Source organism: Archocentrus centrarchus, chromosome 19 (assembly GCF_007364275.1).
Source record: "Archocentrus centrarchus isolate MPI-CPG fArcCen1 chromosome 19, fArcCen1, whole genome shotgun sequence".
In the NCBI taxonomy this organism is placed as follows: Eukaryota; Metazoa; Chordata; class Actinopteri; order Cichliformes; family Cichlidae; genus Archocentrus; species Archocentrus centrarchus.
In genome coordinates, this window is record NC_044364.1 from 24,310,849 (window position 1) to 24,333,301 (window position 22,453).

General features: G+C 41.1%; 1 protein-coding gene across 3 annotated transcripts in view; it reads right to left on the minus strand.

Annotated features, from left to right (window-relative positions):
* jmjd1cb (jumonji domain containing 1Cb) overlaps nucleotides 1–22,453 on the minus strand; it is an 88,753-nt gene that overhangs the window by 14,337 nt on the left and 51,963 nt on the right. For all 3 annotated transcript variants that reach the window (XM_030755869.1, XM_030755868.1, XM_030755870.1), the window contains exons 5-19: nucleotides 21,888–22,031; nucleotides 20,762–20,803; nucleotides 16,162–16,432; nucleotides 13,376–13,933; nucleotides 12,951–13,293; nucleotides 10,766–11,726; nucleotides 10,393–10,590; nucleotides 8,081–8,250; nucleotides 6,494–6,620; nucleotides 3,418–5,899; nucleotides 2,831–3,032; nucleotides 908–1,122; nucleotides 671–823; nucleotides 371–460; nucleotides 41–165 (exon numbers count right to left, since the gene is read on the minus strand). In XM_030755869.1, coding sequence (XP_030611729.1) covers nucleotides 41–165; nucleotides 371–460; nucleotides 671–823; nucleotides 908–1,122; nucleotides 2,831–3,032; nucleotides 3,418–5,899; nucleotides 6,494–6,620; nucleotides 8,081–8,250; nucleotides 10,393–10,590; nucleotides 10,766–11,726; nucleotides 12,951–13,293; nucleotides 13,376–13,933; nucleotides 16,162–16,432; nucleotides 20,762–20,803; nucleotides 21,888–22,031 — 6,081 coding nt within the window. The remainder of the gene's footprint in view (nucleotides 1–40; nucleotides 166–370; nucleotides 461–670; nucleotides 824–907; nucleotides 1,123–2,830; nucleotides 3,033–3,417; nucleotides 5,900–6,493; nucleotides 6,621–8,080; nucleotides 8,251–10,392; nucleotides 10,591–10,765; nucleotides 11,727–12,950; nucleotides 13,294–13,375; nucleotides 13,934–16,161; nucleotides 16,433–20,761; nucleotides 20,804–21,887; nucleotides 22,032–22,453) is intronic.

A 22,453-nucleotide genomic window follows, 5' to 3' on the forward strand; every position in this document is an offset into this window, starting at 1 on the left:
CAATGTCATAGCCCATCAACTGGAATAGTGTGTGTGGTACCTGTGAGACTCCGTTGGTGGCAGGTAGTTTGGTGAGGAGATTCTGTTTGCTGTTACAGGGACAGTGAGACTTAACACTGTGTTTTTCTCTGAGGGAGTGCATGGATGTCACCAGCTCTGTCAGCACTGAAACATAAATAAATGGAGCTGAATTTCATCATTCCACAAAAAAAGACATTACTAAAAAGCTGGCCTGTGACCAACTTCAGTAACAAGATGACTGTCAACAGACTGAGCACTTCACCAAAAATAAAGAAGATAATAATACAGCTGGGAAACAGACAATACTATGAAATGTAGTGTAAAGAAGACAAATACAGAGATACTGCACCTGAACCAGGGATGATCTGGGTTGGCATGAGGTGTTTGTGATCGTGGGGCTGGCCTTTAACACACTTCAGCCATCCGTATAGCTCTTTATCTGATCACAGTAAGAAACAGGTTGCACAGTGAACACAACACAAACACAGTGTTAGTGTATTAGGAAAAATACATTGGAATTAATATACTGAAGGAAGTATCGCTCAGATTATGTTCCAGTTCAAAGTTTATGCTTATGTCTCCAACTTTTGTTGCTTTTATGTTTGTTTGTTTTCAGTGTCCAGTAAACTGTCCAAACAGTCACACTGACCTTTGGAGCTCTTTCTTTCTTTGGCCTTGTAGCAGTCGAGGCAGACAACAAAGCCACATTTCTGACAGACCCAGTGGATGTTGAAAAGTGTTGCTTCACATGCGTCACACATCTCCCTCACTCCTCTCACTGCTCGCTTCCACGCCAGCTTGGCTTAAACACACAATACAGGTTCCGTGTGAAGACACAATAAGCTGTGTTAATCAAAAATGTAATGCCATTTTTGAGGCAACTTACCATCCTTTTTAATCCAGCTGGCTGCAGTATTCTCAGTTGCAACCATCTGACAGAACTTGTCTCCTATGAAGCTTAGGATATACTTGGCTGTAGTTTGGTCCAGGTGGCTCTCCTCCATTGCCCCAGGGACCCACAAGCTGAGGGCCTCATCATCAAACTGGTCTGGAGTGGAGAAGCCATCCATCCGGATGACTCCATTTTTACTGTAGGAAAGCCTGGATGAGAAGAAACATGGAGACTATAGAGAAATGCCCAAACTTGTCTCATGATGAGAGAAATCCTCTTTTACAGTGAGTGTGAGAAGTAAATGGACTAGTTCTTATATAGCGCTTTTCTACTCAGTATGAGCACTCACATTTACCCATGCACACCCATTCATACAAGCACTTCCATGATTAATTAAGCTAAGTGCTTTAATTATCTAACATTCACTCACATTCATACTCCGACGGTTGCGTCGGAAAGCAACTTGGGGTTAAGTACCTTGCCCCAGGATACTACTGCAGGATACCAGGCCTGCAGTAGGAATTGAACCGCTGACCTTCCAATCAGTAGGTGACCTGCTCTACCTACTGAGCTACAGGCACCCCATAAGCATATTTAAAACTTTGCCTTTTGATCTCAAAATTTTCCAGTCCTCTTTTTCCTAATGCCTCTGTATTTCCAAGCAGTCCTTACACTGTTTAAATACACTGATTCTTCATAATATATGAGGTATATTATTTAGTATATAACATTCATATAGAGATATGCAAGTAACTCCTTAACTGGCAGTAAGAGACCGAATGGCTCCATTACTCCCTGGATAAATCCACCTTGTTTTTGGTGTCCTTAAATGACACAGTCAAGAGTAAAGTCAGAGAAGCTGGATGGACTCCCAGAGAGAGAGTCAGAGAGAGAGATGGTGGGGGGGGGGGGGGGGGGGGGGGGGGTGCAGCAGCATTTCTGCAGTAGGTCAGTGAGCGGACGATTATAGAACAAAAACAAAAAAAAAAATCCTCTGGAAGATTTACCCTGTTAGACCCCAGACTGCACATGCTGCAACTCCTTAGCCAACTTAATTATGTATGTGCTGTGCATTTGCAGTAAATGTGTGTGCATAATAAGAAGCAGTACAGACCTCCATGTGTAGATTTCAGGAAAGGATGGAGAACAAACAAATTTGGTCCCCCAATAAAAACATGAAAGAATTTGTAATATTCTAAGAAAAACTGGTACAGCATTACTTACTCAGACAACATTACTTTCGACGTTGTGGCAAGAAGCAGTACATATAGTTTTGAATTGGAGCTGAAATCCATTACTAAAATCCAAGACTTCATAAACTGACAAACAACATTCACATTAAAGCTGGTTTCCTTTCAAGTTATAAGGCACAAAAGTAGCCTGATAGCAGACAGAACTGTTAACACGTTACACTCTTCATGTCGGCAACCAGACAAAGCAAACAAAAAAAGAAGCAAGAAAGGAGAGTAAATTAACCTGATTCATATTAACTAAAATGGAAGAAATAAAGTGTCTGACACCCAGATCTCCTGCTTCAAACAAAACCTACACCTGTGCATACTGTAGGACACATTATTAGCAAGCTATTACATATGTATACACAAACCATAAGCAGAGAGGAAACTAGAGAGATTAGCTGAGAGAAAAAGGTTCAAATCTAACATTTAAGGTTACCTTGATAGGCTTACATTTCAGTTAAATCTGCGCAAATGTGGCATTTTAAGATCCCAGTGGTGCTCATACCAGAGGCACTTAAAACCATGAATGTGAACCATCAACACAAAAAATGTATTAAATTAATGTAAATCTGCATTAATGTGCATAAACTGGACCCCGCACACAGATACAAATAGCAAGAATTGGAAATCAAAAACCACCCAGTAATTAAGATTACTGTTAGAAGAGTGAGAGCTTTACCGTCTGAAATAGTAGAAACGACAGAAGACAGGGGAGTGAGCCGGCTCCTCGCCTTTCTTGTTGCGGACCACCCTGCACTCCCTACATTTCTGCAGGTTGGGTCCAATTTCTGAACACGAATCATCCTGCAGGAAGGACTCCCCTGTCTGCTTCAGCTTCTTCACTTTCCTCCAGTCCTTAAGCACAGAGCGTGGGATCCCATCTAGTGTGCACATTATTAAGTCATTAATAACTAGACTTAATTTTGAGATTAACAAAGAGTTGCTCAGCACAAGAAACAGAGAAAATACACCAGATAAAAAAGACCCTTCAAACACTTATCATTTGGTTATTTGTTGGTTAAAGGGCCTATTTTACCCTCATAGTTCATTTAACACACTTAAATGACACACGGCTGGCCTTTATTCTTCTATTATTGTAGTTTTAAACTGAATGTACTTAAGAACAAAAAATGCATATCCAAGGTTGTACATAATTACTCTGCATTGGGTGACATGCTCTCTTATCCTGCAATTAATATTTTAAACATTCTGCCAAGAAAAATGAGAGAAGCCTGCCAATGCTACACCTTAATATCACAAACTTACTGCTGCTGGCAAGTTTGAGTTTAGTCTTCTCTCGGGCTGATCTGAAGATATTGTTGGGCTTCAAGTCATCTTCCTCTTTTTCATTGTCTCCTTTCTTCTTGGCCATGTCATTCTGCTTCTTCTTGTAGGTTGGTTTAGGTTGACGCTTGGCTCGGCCCTCCATCTTGCTCTCACTGGTGTCAGAATCATCTCCACCACTCTCTGAACCAGACTCATATGCACGTTTGTTCCCCCTCCTTGATAAAGGCACCACTTTTTTCTCTTCCCCACCTCCTCCTCCTGGTCCTCCTACCACCTTTTCCTCCAGTTGTCTCTCCCTCTCACCTTTGCTTCCAATTTCTTTGCTCATCTCCACCTCATTGGAGGTGGAGGCACTGAGATTAACTGTACAGGGCTTGATCATTTCTGACATAGCTGTGGTGTTACTTGTGGTAGTGGTGCTAGGAATTTTTTCCACCTTAATACTTGAGCATGTAGTAGTAGCTGTGTTCCTGTCCTCCTCAGAGTGTCGGGTTAACCAGGCTTTTTTCAGCTTGTGGTAGTTACTGGACTGTGCGCAGCTTGTTGAGGCTGATCCCAGGGACTGGCCGTTAAGCAGTGGGCTGGACTTGCCTGGTGTTGTGCTCCTGCTTGCCGAACTATTGCTACTGCTATCAGCCAGCAATGAGGAGGCTTGATTAGTAGAGGGTGGAGGAGGGGAGCTGGGAACTGGGGTTTTCTCAACTGAATCCACAGTTAAGGAAGAATTTCCAGTTGTGACTGATGTGGGAGGGGTAGGTAGGTTGCTTCTGGACTGTGCTGCAGCTAAAGCAGCTTTGTGCTTCTTGAGGTGGACAAAAGAAGGGGCATAAGGCTGGCTAGAGCCAGAAATTGAGCTAGGTGTTTGGGTAAGGCTTGGGCCAGGGTGAGGTCCTCCTGCTACACTAGTAGGAGTCATAGACACCCCTGGAGATGTGTGTGCGCCAAAGTCCTCCTGCAGGTCTTTCTCTGTCTCTGGTCCTATATGGCTGAGCATCTGGCCACCAATGCCAGTTTTAAGGGCTGCAAACTCACCCCGGGCTGAGGCTGAGTACACTGGCTCAGAAGTAGCTGTCCCACTTTTACTCTGCAATCCATAAGTTGATGAGACTGAAATGGCAGTCCTGCACACGGAGTTTGTAACACCAGCTCCCATAGGTCCTGGCACACCACGCATAGACGTCTTGTTATACTGGACACAGATATCATCCAGGTTCGAGTTGTGTTGAATAACCCTACCTGCTGCAGGTTCTGTAAAACCCTCCACTAGTCTAGGACATTCCTCCTGAAGCTTGGATGTGTAGAACCTCCCCTGGGGGAGCTCTTTATGGATAACAGCACCAGTTTTCTTAGCACCAACAGGACTGTCGTAATTCATAGATGATCGTACAATGACTGATGCCATTGCTGATTGGGGCTTTTTTGACAACCCTTTATCTCCAGAGCACACCCCTCCTCTTTCCTCTATCATCTCTCTGCCTTTGCGCCCATCTGTTGACAAAGTCAGAATCTCCCTGGGGATGGCAGAGGCCACAGAGGTGATGACAGCTCCATGACCTTTGATGTCCCTGAGCTCCGGCAGCAATGTAGGGGGCTTCTGCTGCTCTGCTGATGTTTTGCTACCAGTTACAAGTAAGCTAACTGGCTGAATCGGTGTGAGGGTTGGTGGAGACAGGCGTCCACCATGAGCTGCTCTTTCTCTCTCTACAGCCTCTTTGCGTTCCAGCGCGTGCTGTGTGGGTGGATGGAAGACAGGTGCTCGGTGGAGAGATGGCATTGCCCTGAGCTGTTGTTGCTGCTGCTGCTGCTGCTGATGGTGGTGATGGTGATGGTTAGAGGCTGAGGATGAAGAGGAGGATAACGAGGAAGGAGGAGAAATAGCAGAGCTGCGATGGTCTATCCTGTCTACGCTTGTGTGGTGCTGATGCTGTGGTTGGATGAGGGTCACCTGCTGGCTAAGCTGCTCAGTGATTTTTCCTGCTAAACCTTCTCCTCCCTCTGGCTGGTGCTTAATCAGGGGAGGGGGCTTGGAGAGTGAGTTTTTGGAACTGGAGCTGTAGCTGCCCACTGACAGAGCTCCTGAGCTTTGTACAGAGGCCCCAACACTGGCTACAACCCCTGGGGCTCCAATCGACACTTTCTCATAGTAAGAACTGACATCCTTGGAGGGGTAGAGTCTTGGAGGCTCATTCACTACGCTGTTAGACAGTGTGGTGTAATAGTTGCTCTTTTCTGACTGCACGGTATGAGGGAGGGTGTGGCCAGTCTTGAGGCTTGGTGAGGGAAGACCTGGTATCCGAATAGAAAAGCTTGGATCTCTACTTCTCTCTCTGTCCCTATCCATCACAGGGTCAGTGGAGCGCTGGATTTTAGCAGTGAAAGGAGCAACCTCAATGCTCTCTTTCAGGATTTGACGATTTTCCTCTTTGTATTTACTGGCTCGGTCTGCTGCCTGGAGTGCCTCCTGAACAAGAAAAAGAAAACACTGTAAGAAACCCTTGTCTCATTTTCAGACCTGAATTATTTAATTAAAACAGAGACCAGGGGTGTCAAATTTAGTTTAATTAAGGGCTACACTGATAAATAAGAATCAAGGGCCAAGTCAATGTCTCGAAGACATTTCACATGCAAACTGATCCACATATAGGCTACTGAATCCTGCCTGCAGCAACTTTTCTTTTAGTTACATTCTGTGATAGTTTGCTTGTTAGTTTGCAGATGCTACACAGGTGCACCCCTCTGTTTAGTTTGGACTCAGTGCAGCACAGTTCAGATCACAGCTACAACTAGGTAGGCCAATATTTATTAAGAATCCAAAGTGATATGTGCCCAGGGATAAAACAGATTTGGTTCATTAGTCTTAATATTTACATGTGACATAGACCGATATACGCGTCTGATAACTGAACACTGAATTTCAGTTTAGGTCCCAATTTTAAAGAACGCTGTTGCTCTCAACCCGAAAAAATATCACTGAAGAGGGTGGTCACCATGTCTTTTTCCCACCTGCTTTACAAAATAAATATTTAAAAAAAACTGTGTGATAGCAGCCATGTACCTGTGTATTCGTCAGACGAGGCTTGCTGTGGGGATCTAGGTAAATGCGGTGTAGGTGGACATCTTTTCCTGTCGGAGTGCGACTTCTGTCTGTCTGCTCCTGTTTCAGCTGTGCCAGTGTCACTGTCCTGATGGGGCAAGAAAGAAAGAAAGAAAGAAAGAAACGTGTAAGGGATACTTGCCCAATTACTTTCCTTACTTAACAGGCAGCTTTAGACTGCCCTCACTTTATCTGCCTATTCTGCAGACTTTAATCAATATGACATAACTAGGTTAATGAGAGAAATAATTGATGTGTGATCTTACCCCAGTGATGCTGTGTGTTGGGTAGTCAGTGATGTCTAAACAATGATTGTGGTTACATAAGGAGGCTAAAGACTGCTAAATGAATGGCATTCTGTGTGAATTGCTTTAATACTGGATTAGTGTCACTTCACTTCATCTAACTGACCAGGCATTCCCTGTCTCTCAGAGCTGCCTTAGATGCTGCTCTGTGAGGGCTCTCTGAACACAGAGCTTCTCGAAGTAAAGGGCATTTGGTTCAAATGTCCAAAGGAAATATTTAGTGCCCTCTTTAATCTGTGCTTTTACGATACAGAGCCCCAGTGCTCCTTTTATAACTTACAGTAATTTACTGTAAGTTTTAAATGTATATTGAACTCATTAAGGAATTAACGATTTCCCTCATTTACCCTGTGTACATCTCCCAAAGGATACTTGAGAAATTCCATGTGAAGTTCAGTGAAAAGCTAAAATTTCTATTCACAAAGAATCAACTTTCATTTCTTTACCCAGTCACATTTAGAACATGCTGGTGAAACCCAGGCTCATAGCAAAATATAAGTCACAAAAACACAAGTAGTGACACTTTTTTGTCAGCATGGCTTTATAAAAAAAAAAGTATTTCAATAGGAAGTAGTTTTGATTCTGCAGCATGTACTTTCTCTACTCTTCAAACCGTGGCAACCAAGAAAACTGAGTTTTGAAAAAGTGGAAACCTTTGCATTTGAAACCAAACTATGATCTTTATGTAAAGCTAACCAAGTGTTTTTTTAAAGGATAATTAATAGAACATTTTATATAAATAATGTATTTAAACAAGCAAAACCCATCCATCCATCATCCATCCTTTGATGTGTAAGACTTGAATGATTTACTACACCAACTCATCCAACCTCTAAATATGGACTTTTTAGCCCTTTAAAAGTAGAAAATATTGATTCTGTATAATTCAGTACACAAAAGATGAGAAAGACAAAAAAATGAAGGTGGTAAATTCATGCCCAGGAACATAAATCAGCTGCTGTCAGACTGCATTGGTTGGTGTGAGTTATGTTATCCAGTTTAAGAAAAACTAGATCTGATATTGTACAGCGTAACCCATCTAACATCAGCAGCTTGCTTGCTTTTTTTCTCTCATAATATTTTACATGAAATGAAGAAATAATTGAAATTCACAGAAACAATAATTAAAGTTTTCTTCCAGGCAGTATAAACATGAATAATCATCACTAATGACTGATGGTAGAGTTTTAACTAAAGCAACCTTCCACTTTGGAGAGTAACCCTACATGTTACTGATGCTTACTCTTTATGAAGATCCACACTGGCCTTTGACAGTGGAGGGCTTGTGTGGGTGATCTTGACAGGGGGGCGGTGGGCATCAGCGCTGGCTGGCCGGACAGGAACGTGGCTCAGCAATCCCAAACTGTCACCAGCACTACCAGCAGCCTGGTGAAGCCATGGACTGGCAGTATTCTACACAAAACACACAAAGAGAAACATCATTGTCATTCTGTTAATGGCAAAAAAAAAAAGCAGTCAAGTTCACAGTGATTTAAAGCTACACTTGATTTTATGCCACAGACACTCAGGTGTAACTGGCAGGAAGAACTGTTTCACCTACTGCATGTGTAGGTAAAGAAAAAAAATATTTATCAATAGTTCTTTGATACAGGAATCCATTTCCAGTAAGAACTGTGAATGAATGTCAATGATATGCTTTAAAAAACAGTGAATTAGAAAGCAATCTATTAGTTAATACATATTATTTCCCTTAGTAGATGCTGAAGCTGGCCTTACAGGCCATAGCATGCAATATTTTTACATTATATTTATTCAAATGTAACCTCACAGATACAATGCAGATGAATATAAAAGTATGGAGACACAGTGCAGTCTTCTAAAGGGTCTATGATTATTAAAAAAGTCCCAGTCTGACCTAATAATGATATGGTCAGTTAAAAAGGTGTTAAGGTACACACTGCCTGTAAACTTTCAGATATTTACACTAAGACTTTTTTCTCAGGGCAATAAATAATGATATCTTAAAGTGTGTAAATATTTCACCATGAAATTATTTTGGAACACATTCAGATTTTCTGCAGCCTGTATACTTTCCTCAAATAAATAAATGATTAAAAAGAAAAGAAAGACACATTAGCCAGTCCATATCAGTACAGATATCCAGTATGATTTTTCCAATTGCAATGTGATGCTTTCAAAGTGTTCCTTTAATTTTTTATAGCAGTATATTTAGTCCAGTTTCAGAGTGGTTTCTGCTGCACCACGATCATCCTCAGGGTTTAAATTAGCTTTCTTTCTGGAACAGAAAGCTCAGAGTATCCTTCACCTCAGGGTTAACAAACACAGTTTTCACTTGACCTGTTCTTGGAAACCCTCCTGTTTTTAGATAAACACACAGCTTATTGTGTATTATCCTATCACTAGACATAATACAGAATAAAAGCAGTGGGTTATTAATGGCAAAAATCATGATTCTGCAAAAATGGGCAGAGAGCAGTGATGGTTGTCATCCCTGGTGTAGGGAGAGTGTAATTCCTTCTAGCTGGAAGTCTCTAAAGAGGTGTAAGTCTGTGGTAAAGGCTGTACTGTATATACTCTAAAGTAGTTCTTATTATTAGAATAGGTGGATGCATGTGCATGTTTAAGTGGTCCATGTCTTGATTTTTGGATATTGAGGATGGATATTGAACAAAGGATGTTGAAGGAAAAGGGGAAGACCTCAGAGGAGTTTCATGGATGTAGTGAAGGAGGACATGCAGAGGTGTGACAGAGGAGGATGTTAGGGATAGGGTGAGATGGACGTAGATGATTCACAGTGGTGACCCCTAAAGGGAGCAGCTGAAAGAAGAAGAGATTAAAAAGAACACAAAAGGATCAAATGTGCTGTTTCCTCTAATGAACAAAAAATGGTAAATATACCACCATATACCACTTATATACCACTTATATACCACTTTTCTACTCTGTGTACTCAAAGTGTTTTTTTGTTGTTGTTTTTTTTAACTACAAGTCACAATCAACAATTCAGCACTTTATTCTATCGCTTAAGCGCTCTCACACACATATAATCACACACACACTCACACTCTGATGGATACACAGAGTTGAATTTTTTCACCCAGTTCAGTATCTTGTCCAAGAAAACTGGAATGCATCTGAATGCTGGGCCAAACACCAACCTTTTGATCACAGGCAACCTGCACTACCTCATCAGCCACAGCCACCCCAAAATGCGATCTATCATTAGCATGTCAAGACTTTTTTTTTTTTTTAAGTGTTTCCTGTGATTTTCTCCGTAGACTAATTACTAAACCACCACTTCATTTTGTCATTGTCAGCACACTAGAACACTTTTGGATTTTTAACCTACATCTCACTAAATATAGATATTCTTAACTCACAATAATAAGGACAGTACAAAAGAAATTGTAATTCAGTTGAATGAACTGGAGTATGTTTTAGCTGGAACTTAAAAAAACAGACTATAGCTGAAAGGAATCTCTGAATTCTTCCTTTACTATTACCTTTTTCATCAGTGGAAATATGCAATTAAGACACAAATACTGGCTAACACGAGTACTTCTGTACACCTACCCTCCTGAGAGAGGCCTCAGAATTCACAGTGACAGGATTTTCAGGGTGGACCCACTTTGCTGCAGGGGAAATGTTGAGCCCTGGGGGGTAGGAAGTTGGCGTTCCGTTGGGGTACTGCCAAAGGATTGGGTACAGGCCGAGTCCGGCAGCCCCACTGTGAGCCTGGGCTAGAAGAGACGGTGAAGGATGGCCCTGACTCTGAAAAACAAAGACCCGTTTTTAGCAGATTATTTTTTTAAGGATGGCAAAAATATTTTTAGGACAAAACCATAATTTGTAAAGACACATTACTCTCCTCCCACCCATCCCTGCTCTCCCCCACCTCAAACTCCCCCAGACAGGACAGTAGCATGTGTGTCATCAGGTGTCAGACCTGTAGGAACTGTTGCTGGTGTGTGGCTGTCGGGTGGGGCAGAGGAAGGTGACCCAAACTGCCCGGAGAGTCGAGCCGAGGGTGGAGAGATGCTGCAGGAGGCGCCATGGCTGGGAGCACAGTGGAAGGTAAAAGGTGAGGGTGAGGTAAGGCTGAGGTGTGAGGAGTGGCAAGGAGATGGGAAGCTGCATGGGGGTGTGATGCAGGGGTGAGGCAGGGTGAGTGGGGGGAGTGCAGTGTGTGCAGGTGGGGATGGAGATAGGCTGCCACGTGGTTGGAAGAGACTGTTGCAGAGGCAGAATTCTCTGCGTCTGAGCGAATAAGTGCTGGGTCTCTGTAAACAGTGAAGGGCTCATTCTTCTTAATAATCAGCGGACTCTTGGTGTTGCTGCTTGTACCGACTCCACCTGACTCTGACAGCACTGGCTTGAAAGAAGACCGGGGAGGTTCTGATGACTCCATTTTAATGGGCAAACGGCCAGATGGAGGTGGGGAGGTATCCGAATACCTTGGTATTTTATGCTTAGATACCTCTGGGGAGGTGTTGGGTTTAGGTTTACAAATGTCCAGCAGGCCTGGATGAGGCTTAGCTTTAACAAGATCAGCTGGGTTTGTGTTTGGGTAGACAGGGCTCTGAGAGCTGTTGGGGTGCTGGGATTTCTGTTTTAGGGAGTCCACATGAGCAGAGTTGGGGTTCGGGCTGGGGCTCATTTGAGATTTAGAAATATCAGGAGGGAGGACTGTGTTCATCTTGTGGGGGGCCGGTTGCTGTTGAAGGTGTTTTCTTGACTCTTCAGATAAAGATGGACTCTTGATACCAGAGTGAAAAGGTGTATAGTGTTGTGGTTGTAGTGTATGATGTTGTTGCTGTTGTTGTTGATGTTGATAATGAAGATGGTGAGGAAGGATATTTTTCTCCTTTTCCACCAGCATTACATTTTCAGCCATCGATGTAACAGGCCTGGAAAAAAAGCACAACAGAACCAGCAATTCTATTGGTATTTTCAACTGAAAATTACAGAAACAGAATATTCAAAAATCATAACTTCATAAATTTACCATTTAATCTAGGAGAGCAGAGCTATGCTTTTCACCACTTGCTTCTGATATTTGAACCACTATAAAGCCCACATAAAAACTGCTTAACTTAAACCCTGAGAGCAGCCAGAGATCCTCAGATCGGGATCTGGGCCAGGCCCATGAACACCAAGGTTTTTATTATGGTATGCAAGTATGAGGAGAGCATGCAAACTCCACACAGAGGGAACCCAGCCGGCTTATGGATTCAAATCCAGGACCTTCTTGCTGTGAGGTAACAGTGATAACCATGTCTGCACCGAGCTGCCCTATTTCTTAGCTAAGTGAGCAATACTCTTCTTACCCATACCACACTCAAAGAATGAATACATGCATAAATAAAGAATCTACATCTTCTTGAGAAATGAGACTGAGGAAAAAAGTATCTTTCAATGTAACTTTTTTGTGACCACTACAGAGTACATAAGGTATCAGGAGGATATTTGCAATATGATATGTATGATAGTTCAGGTAGTTTTCACTGGATTTTTCTCCTCATATTCCGCGGGATGTTACAATAAAACTGCAATGACAAGGCTGCTCCTTATGATCCTTCACAAGAAAGTTGGTCCACTTTGGCACTAGAGTTGATGGTTGCTCTCTTTGCACGTTTGGCCTAGATCATCAAGTAACAAATGTGCAATAGCTAGGAGACAGAATAGAACTTGGAGGGAGCAATCACAGCATCTTCTGGTTTTCATGAGCAGAGTTCTATTATCTTTGCTGGTTGCTAAATTTGTGTTTGATTGCAAATATTTTGATATACAGATATTGGAATGTTTTACTCTCTGAAAATGGCTTCCTGTATACAAACAAATAGTACTGGAAACATAAGTCTACATTAACTATGATTTTGGAAAAATAAAGAAAAGAGAAATACAGACAGTGGAGGTGACACATCTAACTTATACACACACTAATGGAAGTGAAGGGTCTTACATTGGCTCATACTCCCATTGGCTTACAGACTTGTGGTCTGTGCCGTCTGCAGATGGACCATCATAAATTTTTTTTTAAGTAACCCAGAGAACCTACTGTACACTAGGACATTTAAAAAAAAAAAAAAAAAAACATGGGCTGAAATACTCGAAACACTGTCTGTTATTACCTGATGATCTCAGAGGGAGCAAACTCCAACTTGCTGCTTAAGCTCTTGGCTGTTGTAATGCCACCTCCCAGAATGCCTTGCTGCTGCATTGGAGGTTCAATCTCTATCCTGCGGCCTCCCTCTGATGGTGAGGGAGATGGAGCAACAGGTGGTGAGGAGACAGGTGAGGGGTTGAGAGGGAGGTAAGGTGAGAGGGCTGTGGATTCGGCCTTCTGGGAGGCAAGCAGTGCTGACACAGCCTCTGAACTCTCACGGTGCACAGTGGCCTGGGCATCATCTGTGATGTCAATCACACTGCTACTGTGGAGGTGGGACAGCGATGGTGTCTGGGATCGAGATGATGCTAAAACAAAGCACAATAATATAAGAATACTAAACCGATAATCATCTGAGATATGATAGAAACCTGCAGCAGTTGACTGTACCTTTCACAGCGTTCTTGCTGTTCTCCATAATGCCGCCCTGGACGACATCAGACATTAGCGGCGTCTGTTGCCGTGGAGACTGGGTGATCTGTGTTACTGCTACCAACTCCTCATCCTCCTTTGTTAACATTTTGCTTGGCTCCTTAACTACGCTCTTCTTAATATCCTCTGTTACTTGAAGCTCCGCCCATGGGGACAGGCAGCCAATGAGTGCTGAGGAATCATTCATTTTGGGTCCCTGCAGAAGTGGCTTCTCGTCCTCCTCCATTTTAGAAATGGCACTTGGTTTCACATTGCTGCGAGTCTTTAGCTCATTCTCAGAGTTGGGCTCTGAGGAGGAAGAAGAGGAGGAGGAGGAGGAAGAGGAGGAGGAGGAGGACGACGACGAAGAAGAGCAAGATGAGTGGGTGGCTCTCTTATTGTGAGGGTTTTCTGAGTCGCTACTTTCTGATAGATCAGACGTCATGTCAGTCTTCAGCCGCTTTAGACCCGCCTTCTTTTCATCTTCTTCACCCTTCCTGCGTTTGTTTACAGACTGCTTCGCCTTGGATTTAGAGTCTAAACAAATGAGAGACAGGTTTGATTATTCTATCCTGTAACTACCTTTTTTGCTCTCTACTGGTGTTGTTTATACTGGCCAACAGTCACAAAATCTTCTAAAGATTAATTTTGGCCAGACTTTATGTAGTTGTGTGAGAGTGAACCAAGACAGTAACAGTGCCTCTCAGGTGCAGTGTGATCAAACTTTCACAGGGATAAATGGACATAAATCCAGATCTTTCTGAGTGTCAGGTAACTGGGAGTGCATTTTTAATGAAGCTGCAATATGAAAATATTCAGTGCTTTAAAAAAAAAAGAGCAAAGAAATAACTGAGCACACAAGACAGAAACACAAGTCAAGACTGTTTACAGTTGCGTTACTTGGACATTTTTTTTGAATGAGCTAAAACAGTGGCTACTGTAACGTCTCCCTATCTCATTAGAGTTGATAAGGAAAGAGACAGTAACAATTACACTACAGACTGTTACATAACACACATTACTGTCTAATGTCTGAAATTTTCTTTAACACTGTTAAATCATTATATTCTACCATATAATCACTGATCTGTTGTGAGGGGGGGTTGTCAGAATGCACAGTGCACTTTTCAGGACTGGCAGGAAGAACCCAATATCAGTCTGACCATGACAACATACATTATAAACCACTGTTTGAGGAAGGCTGCAGAACTAGTGGGAGCTTAATCTGGTTTAGCTACTGAAACTGCTCAGGTCCAGATCCCACATGCACCTGGGTGAAAATTACCTTCAGGACTCTGCCAGAAACAAGGAAGACTTTCTAGCAGAAAGTCCTTGTGAACTTTTCTGAAACTTAACCAGAAAGTCATAGAAACTATGCTGAAAATGTTGATGGTGTCATAAAGAGATATGAAAAACTAACTATGCCAGTATCTAAGGTCTCATGCAAGACTCATTGTTATGCTGACTCAACCTTTGCTTATCGAAAAAATTGCTTCTTGTCATTAGGTTAGGATGAAGGTATAGACTGTATATAAAAGATGGGCATAACTGCCATGACATCAGGTGAAGTCACTTTGTGAAATTTTTGCCACTGCCATCCTAGTGTTTTGAAATTGAATGCCATGAAAAGGGGTGGATTTCAATAAGAAACGGGCACTGCGTGCCCATAGGCTAGCATCACATTAAAACATGCGCTGCTCTACAAACTTAAATAGAGACTTTATTTTACGAAAGGACTTTAACGTTGTATTGAATATGACTTGAAACTATGGACTGAGCCCATTAGCTGCAGATTGTGATTTCAGCACCATCTGCATATGAAAATAGTTCTACTTCTTGTAGTTTTAAATCAGACAACTCGTTTTTCAAAATCTAACAGACACACAGCTAATTCATAAGCTCAAGAACTACACTCAGTATTTATATGCAAATATACTGTTGTAGATGACCCGGACACTTAGCAAATAAACTCTCATATGATGTGAGAATGTGATCAAACTGTTTATCAGAGGGAAAGCAATTTTTAGGACATTAAAGCCTAACATTTGCTGGGATAATGTTAGCTTATGACCAGTTGTTGTTGATTAGTGGGCTCCTGTCAGCTGTCCGTAAATGGGAGGGTCACATGTCTGATCTCCTGAAAATTGGTTCTTGCGACAATATCGAGAATAAATAAGCATGAGGTTATAATAAGGTGATACGCAGATACTGATTGATTTTGTTCTCGTCAATCTCATCAGAAGAGGATTATTTTATTAGCTTTATTTTCTGAGGAATGTTGTGTTGCATTGTGTTTTAATAGTGAAACAATAACAGACCTCTCAGTTGATATGTAGTAGACACTGATCAGTTTTTAGTTTTTTTAGTTTCATTTATTTTCTGGTCAGGCTTTTATGTTCATGAGTTTTTGTTTTTTTTTTTGCTATTGTTATTGTTTGCAAAGAATAAAGAAGTGTAATTTATTTGTTTTAGTCACATAAATAACGGTTTGATCCAGAAATCACTATTTCATATATGCAGATGAACCAAACCGCGATTCTCCGAACCGTGTAATTTTGTACTGTTACACCCCTACTTATGATGACCTCCAAATTTACACTGTCATTAAGTAAAAGATGCCTTAAATTTATTTTTTTTAAATATGTTTTAGTACATTATTCAACGGGAGTCTAAATAGCATTTCAAATGGCAGTACCATCACAAAATACCTAATAATGTGTGCATCTAATCATTTTTGTCTTGGTTGTTGATGGAACCATTCTCACCTCGACCCGTGGTCTCTTCCCTTCTGTCCTTTTCCTCCTCTGGAACACTGCTATCTGATCCCTTCCTCCTGGAAGAACGGGAGTTGCGCTGCTCTCTCTGCTCCCGCCCACTGCCACCAGGTGAGTGGTGTGATTGGCTGGCTGGTTGCTGACTTTGCTGTGACTGGCTCAGTTGTTGGGAAGCAAGCATACCCTGGGAGCCTTTAGGGTTGGGGCCTAATGGTGTCATGATGGGACGAGGGCTGTTAGCTTGGGCTCGTGTGTAATGACTCTATAAGAATTAAAACATAAATAAATAAATGAAATTCAATTTTAATACATGCACAGAAATATACAGACCTACATTTAGTACACCTCTACAACCCCACACTAGCAAGCAATAAAACTACCTGCATCAGATTCTGTTGTTCAGTTTTCATTTTAATGGCTAGCAGATGTGTTGTTTAAGCTGTATGCTTATTTGACAGTTGTACTTTGTGTTACTGCTGCACCACAATCTAGCATTGACTGACACATTAATAAATGGAAGTAATAAAAGAAATAATTAACAACTGGTAGTTTATGAGATATCGTGGTCTCGAAATATCCATCCATTCTCTTCCGCTTGTACCCAAATAAAAAAGGAACACTGAGATAACTACCACACACAGATGACTGACAAGAAATAAGTAAAAAGAAACGTAAACTGAGTAACACACAGTAAAAAATGCATTAGGACAGTAGCAACTTCATTGTTTCTGCACTTTAAATTTAAAACATGAGTTTAGGTTCAGTCAGAGATACAACTTGTGGCAATTTACAGACTAGCCGCTCAGTTTTTAGCAGCAATATAGATATGAACAACTCCCCGGCAGAGCTAGAGTCAACAAGATTTACCTTTCTTTCTATGTGATGGCACTTTTGACACAAATGTCTCAGAAAACATGGAGAATCTATACAGTTTTCAGCTGCCCAGACTATAAAGGAATGTGTAAGCCTTTTAATTTATAACAAGATCAATCACCAATGGAGATATCCTCCCAGGTTTAATGAAAATATAAAATAAATGTAGGAGTCAGGATAACATTACAGACCCATTTCATAACAGAAAATCCTTCAGCAGACATCTTGTTACCTTCTACAAAAACTACTTTGCCCTAATTTAGTGGCCTTGCCCTAAAATTTTTATCCAAATACATTTAGTCACTTCTGGGTTAGTAAAGATATAATACATATTCCATTTTGTGCTGCACATCTTTGAAGAGTAAAGAACAAGTATGCCAAATTTCATGGCTCAACTCCTTGCATTTTTGGAGTCAATAGACCGGAAAGGTACAACCTCACAGACAGACAGACAGACGGTATGATATATCCTCTCTTTTTATTTTGCAGGATGATAATAAAAATTGCCTCCTTATGTGACCACACACTAGGTTCCAGGTTCCCTGGATGTGCAGAGGACCCAGAAGTTTGGCAGAAGTAGATCAAGAACATTAAGCGCCAACCCATCTAGAGTAGGGGTGGGGTTTGGGTTATGGTAACGGTAATGTATAGCATCCTTAGAGAATTTTTGTCTATTTGGAAAACCCAAATTGTAAACCTTTTAACAGAAAACCTGTAATGTCAAAATTTTACATTTTCTAGTTTCTGAGAGTTGTCCTATTAGTATGTGGCTAGGGGAAAGAAAAAAAAACTCCATTCCTAGGTCCAACCTAGGTTATTGTGATGTTACTGTGACGTACAATGACTACAATATTACAATACCATAACTGAAGGTCACTGCCTACCATTGTCAATCAAAATACCCGTGCTGCTTGTCATTGGCAGCAGACAGCAATAGACACTCCTGCTATGACTTGTCACTGTTGTAATAATGGAGCCACTAGATAACGCAAGACACAAACTGGCCACTGGATTTTTCCTTAACGAGGGTTTTATAGGCCACACAGTGGAATGCAAGTCAGTCACCTGACCTCAAGCCAGAGATAGCTTGTCAAAGATAGCATCATTCTGACGTGTGACTCTAACAGAGCAACAAGACACTTGCACTGGTAAATTTCATTCTGCTAAGTTTCATAATGTTCCTCTGGCATGTTAGGTGAATATAGTCCCAGAGTTCCAGGATTACTGATTTTAATCTGTGTTGCAGAGAACATGAAGGTGCAATACTTTTGTCTAGGCCATAAAGTAGTTTGAAACCCAGATAGCAGCACACTCAAATGACTGCAACAATACTGGACCTTGCAGTGAGAACAAATGGACTTAAACGCAGACCTATTGAATCCATGTTTCAGAACAAGGATTTATGAACTATTTGTCCATGTGTCTGTTTCACTGTTTCACAGTCTGTTTCACAGTTTGCTGTATGTGTATAGAAAGAAAAAACCTTGTGGCTATTGGAAAATGTCAGCAGTAAACTGTAGTGTATCAGTTCTTTGCAACACAGTTGTCGTGTTAATCACAAGATTATTATGAAAAATTAACTGCAAAATATCCATTATGTATTTTCAAGAAACAGCCACCTCTTTGCACACAAGCTCCACTGCTACTATCTGGTCTGTGGGTTTGGGTTAATTGTGGTAAAGGGAGAAATTATAAGCACTGTGTGTAAAGCAGAAGCCACAATTCCTCTAGCTTTTTTTTTTTTTAAAAGTGTCAGCTCTGCTTTTTAACAGTAGATCTTTTCATTAAAGAAAGACGGGGAGCAGCTGATACTGATCTGGCTACATTTGTAGTGTACAAAACCATGATCATTTGTAATCCAAATGAATCAGAGTAGGTTTTTGACAGTTTTTTGTTCTTAACCTTATGGAAGCAATAGAACAGTGTGTCAGTGAGGTTTCATATCCCATCACTCGGTTTGCTAGTGGACACTCCAGGCCGTGGTAATCTTTTACTACATTGCTCTCCCATCATATGTCAATCAATGCTATCCTTTACCTACAGTGTGAGTTGCTTAAATTAACTGCCTCAAAGTAGAGATTCCTGTAACAAGTTACCCACCCACTTTTTATTGCCAATGATTATTTCCCTGTCATCAATAGAAGTTGCCAAAATCCACTGACATTCAAAGGTCTGTGGTCAATGCTAGCCTCTTCCTGTTTGTACACCTGTAATCACAGTGAGACTAGGCTCTGACTGGCTGTAGAGGACAATACCTGGTTAATATGGAGCTTGTCAACTCTTTGCTGAAAGGAGGCTGGTGTGCCATTCTGTTTAGTCACTGTTCCCTGTTCCTGACCATGACAGGGACAGGCCAACAGGCTAATCTGTGGTACATGCTGAAAGGTTTGCAGGGCGAACTGTTTAATGGGTCAAACTGTGGCTTTGATAATGCTGAGACAGAAGCTACAGTCAGGCCCACGATTCACAGGAGTCTGATACAGTTTAGTTCCTGATTCACTCAAACTAATCATTGGTGAAAGGCAGAGCTACAAAAGTAAACAGATAAGCTGTACTCTCAGCACAACCACACTGCAGAGAGGATACTGTTTCTTAGAATTACACACTGGATTTGATTTCAGGGCTCATTATTAAAGAGCAACCCCACACCACACAAAGCACTGTGGTCAGATTCACATCACCACACCCTTCATCACAGCTGGGCGCATGTGAACCAATTACCACACTAAACAATGATGTTACCTTCTGTACACTGGGGGAAGGCTGTATTACACAGGGTGTGGTAGAGGTTAAAGAAGCCAATAGATGGCAGTGTAAGAAGCACTTTGGCCTGGGAGTTGTTACTCTTTAAATTAACATTTCACTTTGACATTCCAGTTCTAGCTTGTGACACACATTTCATATTGTGGAGCCGTCTTTTGATTTATATTAACAGTGTTGAATCTGAATACAGAATATTGTTTTGTTTGATTTTTGAATGGTGACTGACAATGTTTGTTGAAAATAGTGTTAAATTGAGTTAATGTATGAATATTACACCAAAGTGAAATGTTTTTAAGAAAGATGACTTATGCAGGTCACATATATATAAAAAAGAAGAAAAAAAAACGACTGAAGAGATGAAGAGTGCTTGAAATATCTTACATTTTTAAAAACAATCTGTTACAGAACTCCACATTTTACCTTCACAAAGTTTAATGTTGTCTGCTTATTCAATTACTACATGAGCAGTCCAAAAGACGCATGCAGATGGAATAAATTATTGATACTTGGTGTCTGAGAGAGCGCATGCTTAGACTTCAACAGGTGTGTGTTTGTTTTAATTAACTGCAGATTAGTGGCTTATTTAATCAATTCTGCACAGAGATTTGCAGAAAATACGGGAAACATAACAATCCTAGCAAGTGTTTTTGCTTGACTGTGTTTCAGAATATAGTCTCCAACTTTGTTACGGTCTATGACATTGTCTCCAGACCACCTTGCAGCACAGGGCTGATGTGTTGAATCACAGCCCTATTTCAGAAAATTAGCAGAGAGCTCAAGATAAGATTTAGGGGTGTGCTTGGTCCACTGGAGCTTGTGGTGCACTGATAATTTAGAACACATATTCAAGCACAGATCATGTCTGTCAGCTTTTAGTATTTTCTACGTTTGTAGTGTACTGCGGAAAGTGTAGGGCTGGAGGGAGGTGGTGTAGCAGTCGGGGTTTTGGGGGTACCTGAGTGTTGCCAGTGGTCCCGCCGGGTCTCCCTCCCGCCATCTTTAATGTTTCAACAACAACAAGAAAAAAATAATCAAAAGAAAAATAACAAAATGAAATGAACATAAAAAAAATGTGGGACAAGGAAAAATGCTGTTATTGACTGCGGGACCAGAAGTAACTGGCTGAGCGTTCAACATGAGCTCCTTAGATGAGCTTTTTTCAAACGAGTCTTATGTGGCAACTTGACAATACACCACCACAATTGTAATCGTCATCTGCTGACATTGCAGTCATATTAAAAGGAGCCATGTGGTAAGCAGAACAACAGAGAATGCCTTTGTGTGTAACCTTTTAATGTTAAGTTAAAAATCAAGGCACATAGGAACTTTTATTTTGAAGGCGAAGTTCTCAATTACGAAACATAGTGAACACAGAAACTAAGGCAGCAGACATTTGTCAAACAGCTCTGTAGAAGGATCCAGAGCTACAGCCCGATTCAGGAAATGTACTAAACAAAGCTGCTCCTGAGTTGGAAATCGTAATCATAGTGATGTGGAGCATTTAGGGGTCTGTGCTGACCAATGTCTCTGAAATGGACAGATAAACACACGTAATGCAGATGATACTGAGATCAGATGAAAAGCAGCAGCTTATGCTCACTGACAGAAACACAACAAAAACCACATGCTAGATACATTCAGCTTGACAGTCTAACATTTTACACGCCAATCATTTTAACTGAGAAAATAATCTGTATCTAAAGATTAAAAAACAAAAAATAATCTTAAACTGAAAAACAGGAAAAACTTGAAATCAAACTGGTTATGGTGCACCTTGATCATCATCATCACCTCGTAAAGGGCTACAGTATTTTTATCCAACTCATACTGTGCTGTTTCATATTGTCATTCTTTGTGAGTGTGTTTTATGCTTTTTTACTTTGTGTCTTTCCACTGTTACACAACCTCATGAACCTAACACTCTGCATACAACTAATCGTTTGTTCTTTTCTTTATTTTGTCTTTGTGTATGTAGTTCCATATTATGGATTATAAACAGTATATCACTATGCTTCATGTTCTCCTCTACAGTACGTAATCAGTTTACATATTCTGTGTCTTTTGTGTGTGTATGTACTCACATGGGCAGTGTTGTTGTTCTGACTGGATCGTGACCTTCGCCTGGAGGTAATGCCAATGTTTTCTCCTTTCAGCAGAGAGTGGACCACATCATCCAGAAAGGTCATCTGGACCATAGATGGATCCACGTTCTGAGGCTCTAGCACCTGAACACACACCAGGTTCATTCTACACTCAAATCAGGTCTTCTATAATTCAAAACATGATCATCTACCTACAATGACAATTTATTATTTGCTAAATACACTTAAACCAATACTGATTTCTTTTGTGTATCTAAAATCCATGCTGATGCCCACAAGAGTGGGGTTTTAGTTTCTGTACCAGTGGGAGCTCCTGTCCGCTTGGGGGTTCTGACTGTGAATCTGAACCTCATACAACCCTACTGCATAGAAACTCAATTATCCTCAACTAAGTGAAATGCAGTAAACCATTATTGTTTTAAAAAATTACTTTAAACACGAGGAAGATATAAAGGAGGAAGATGGGTGGCTGTGGATCAGGTGGTAGACATTCCAATGGGCTCCTCCTGTCCATGTGTTGAAGTATCCTTAGGCAAGATACTGAA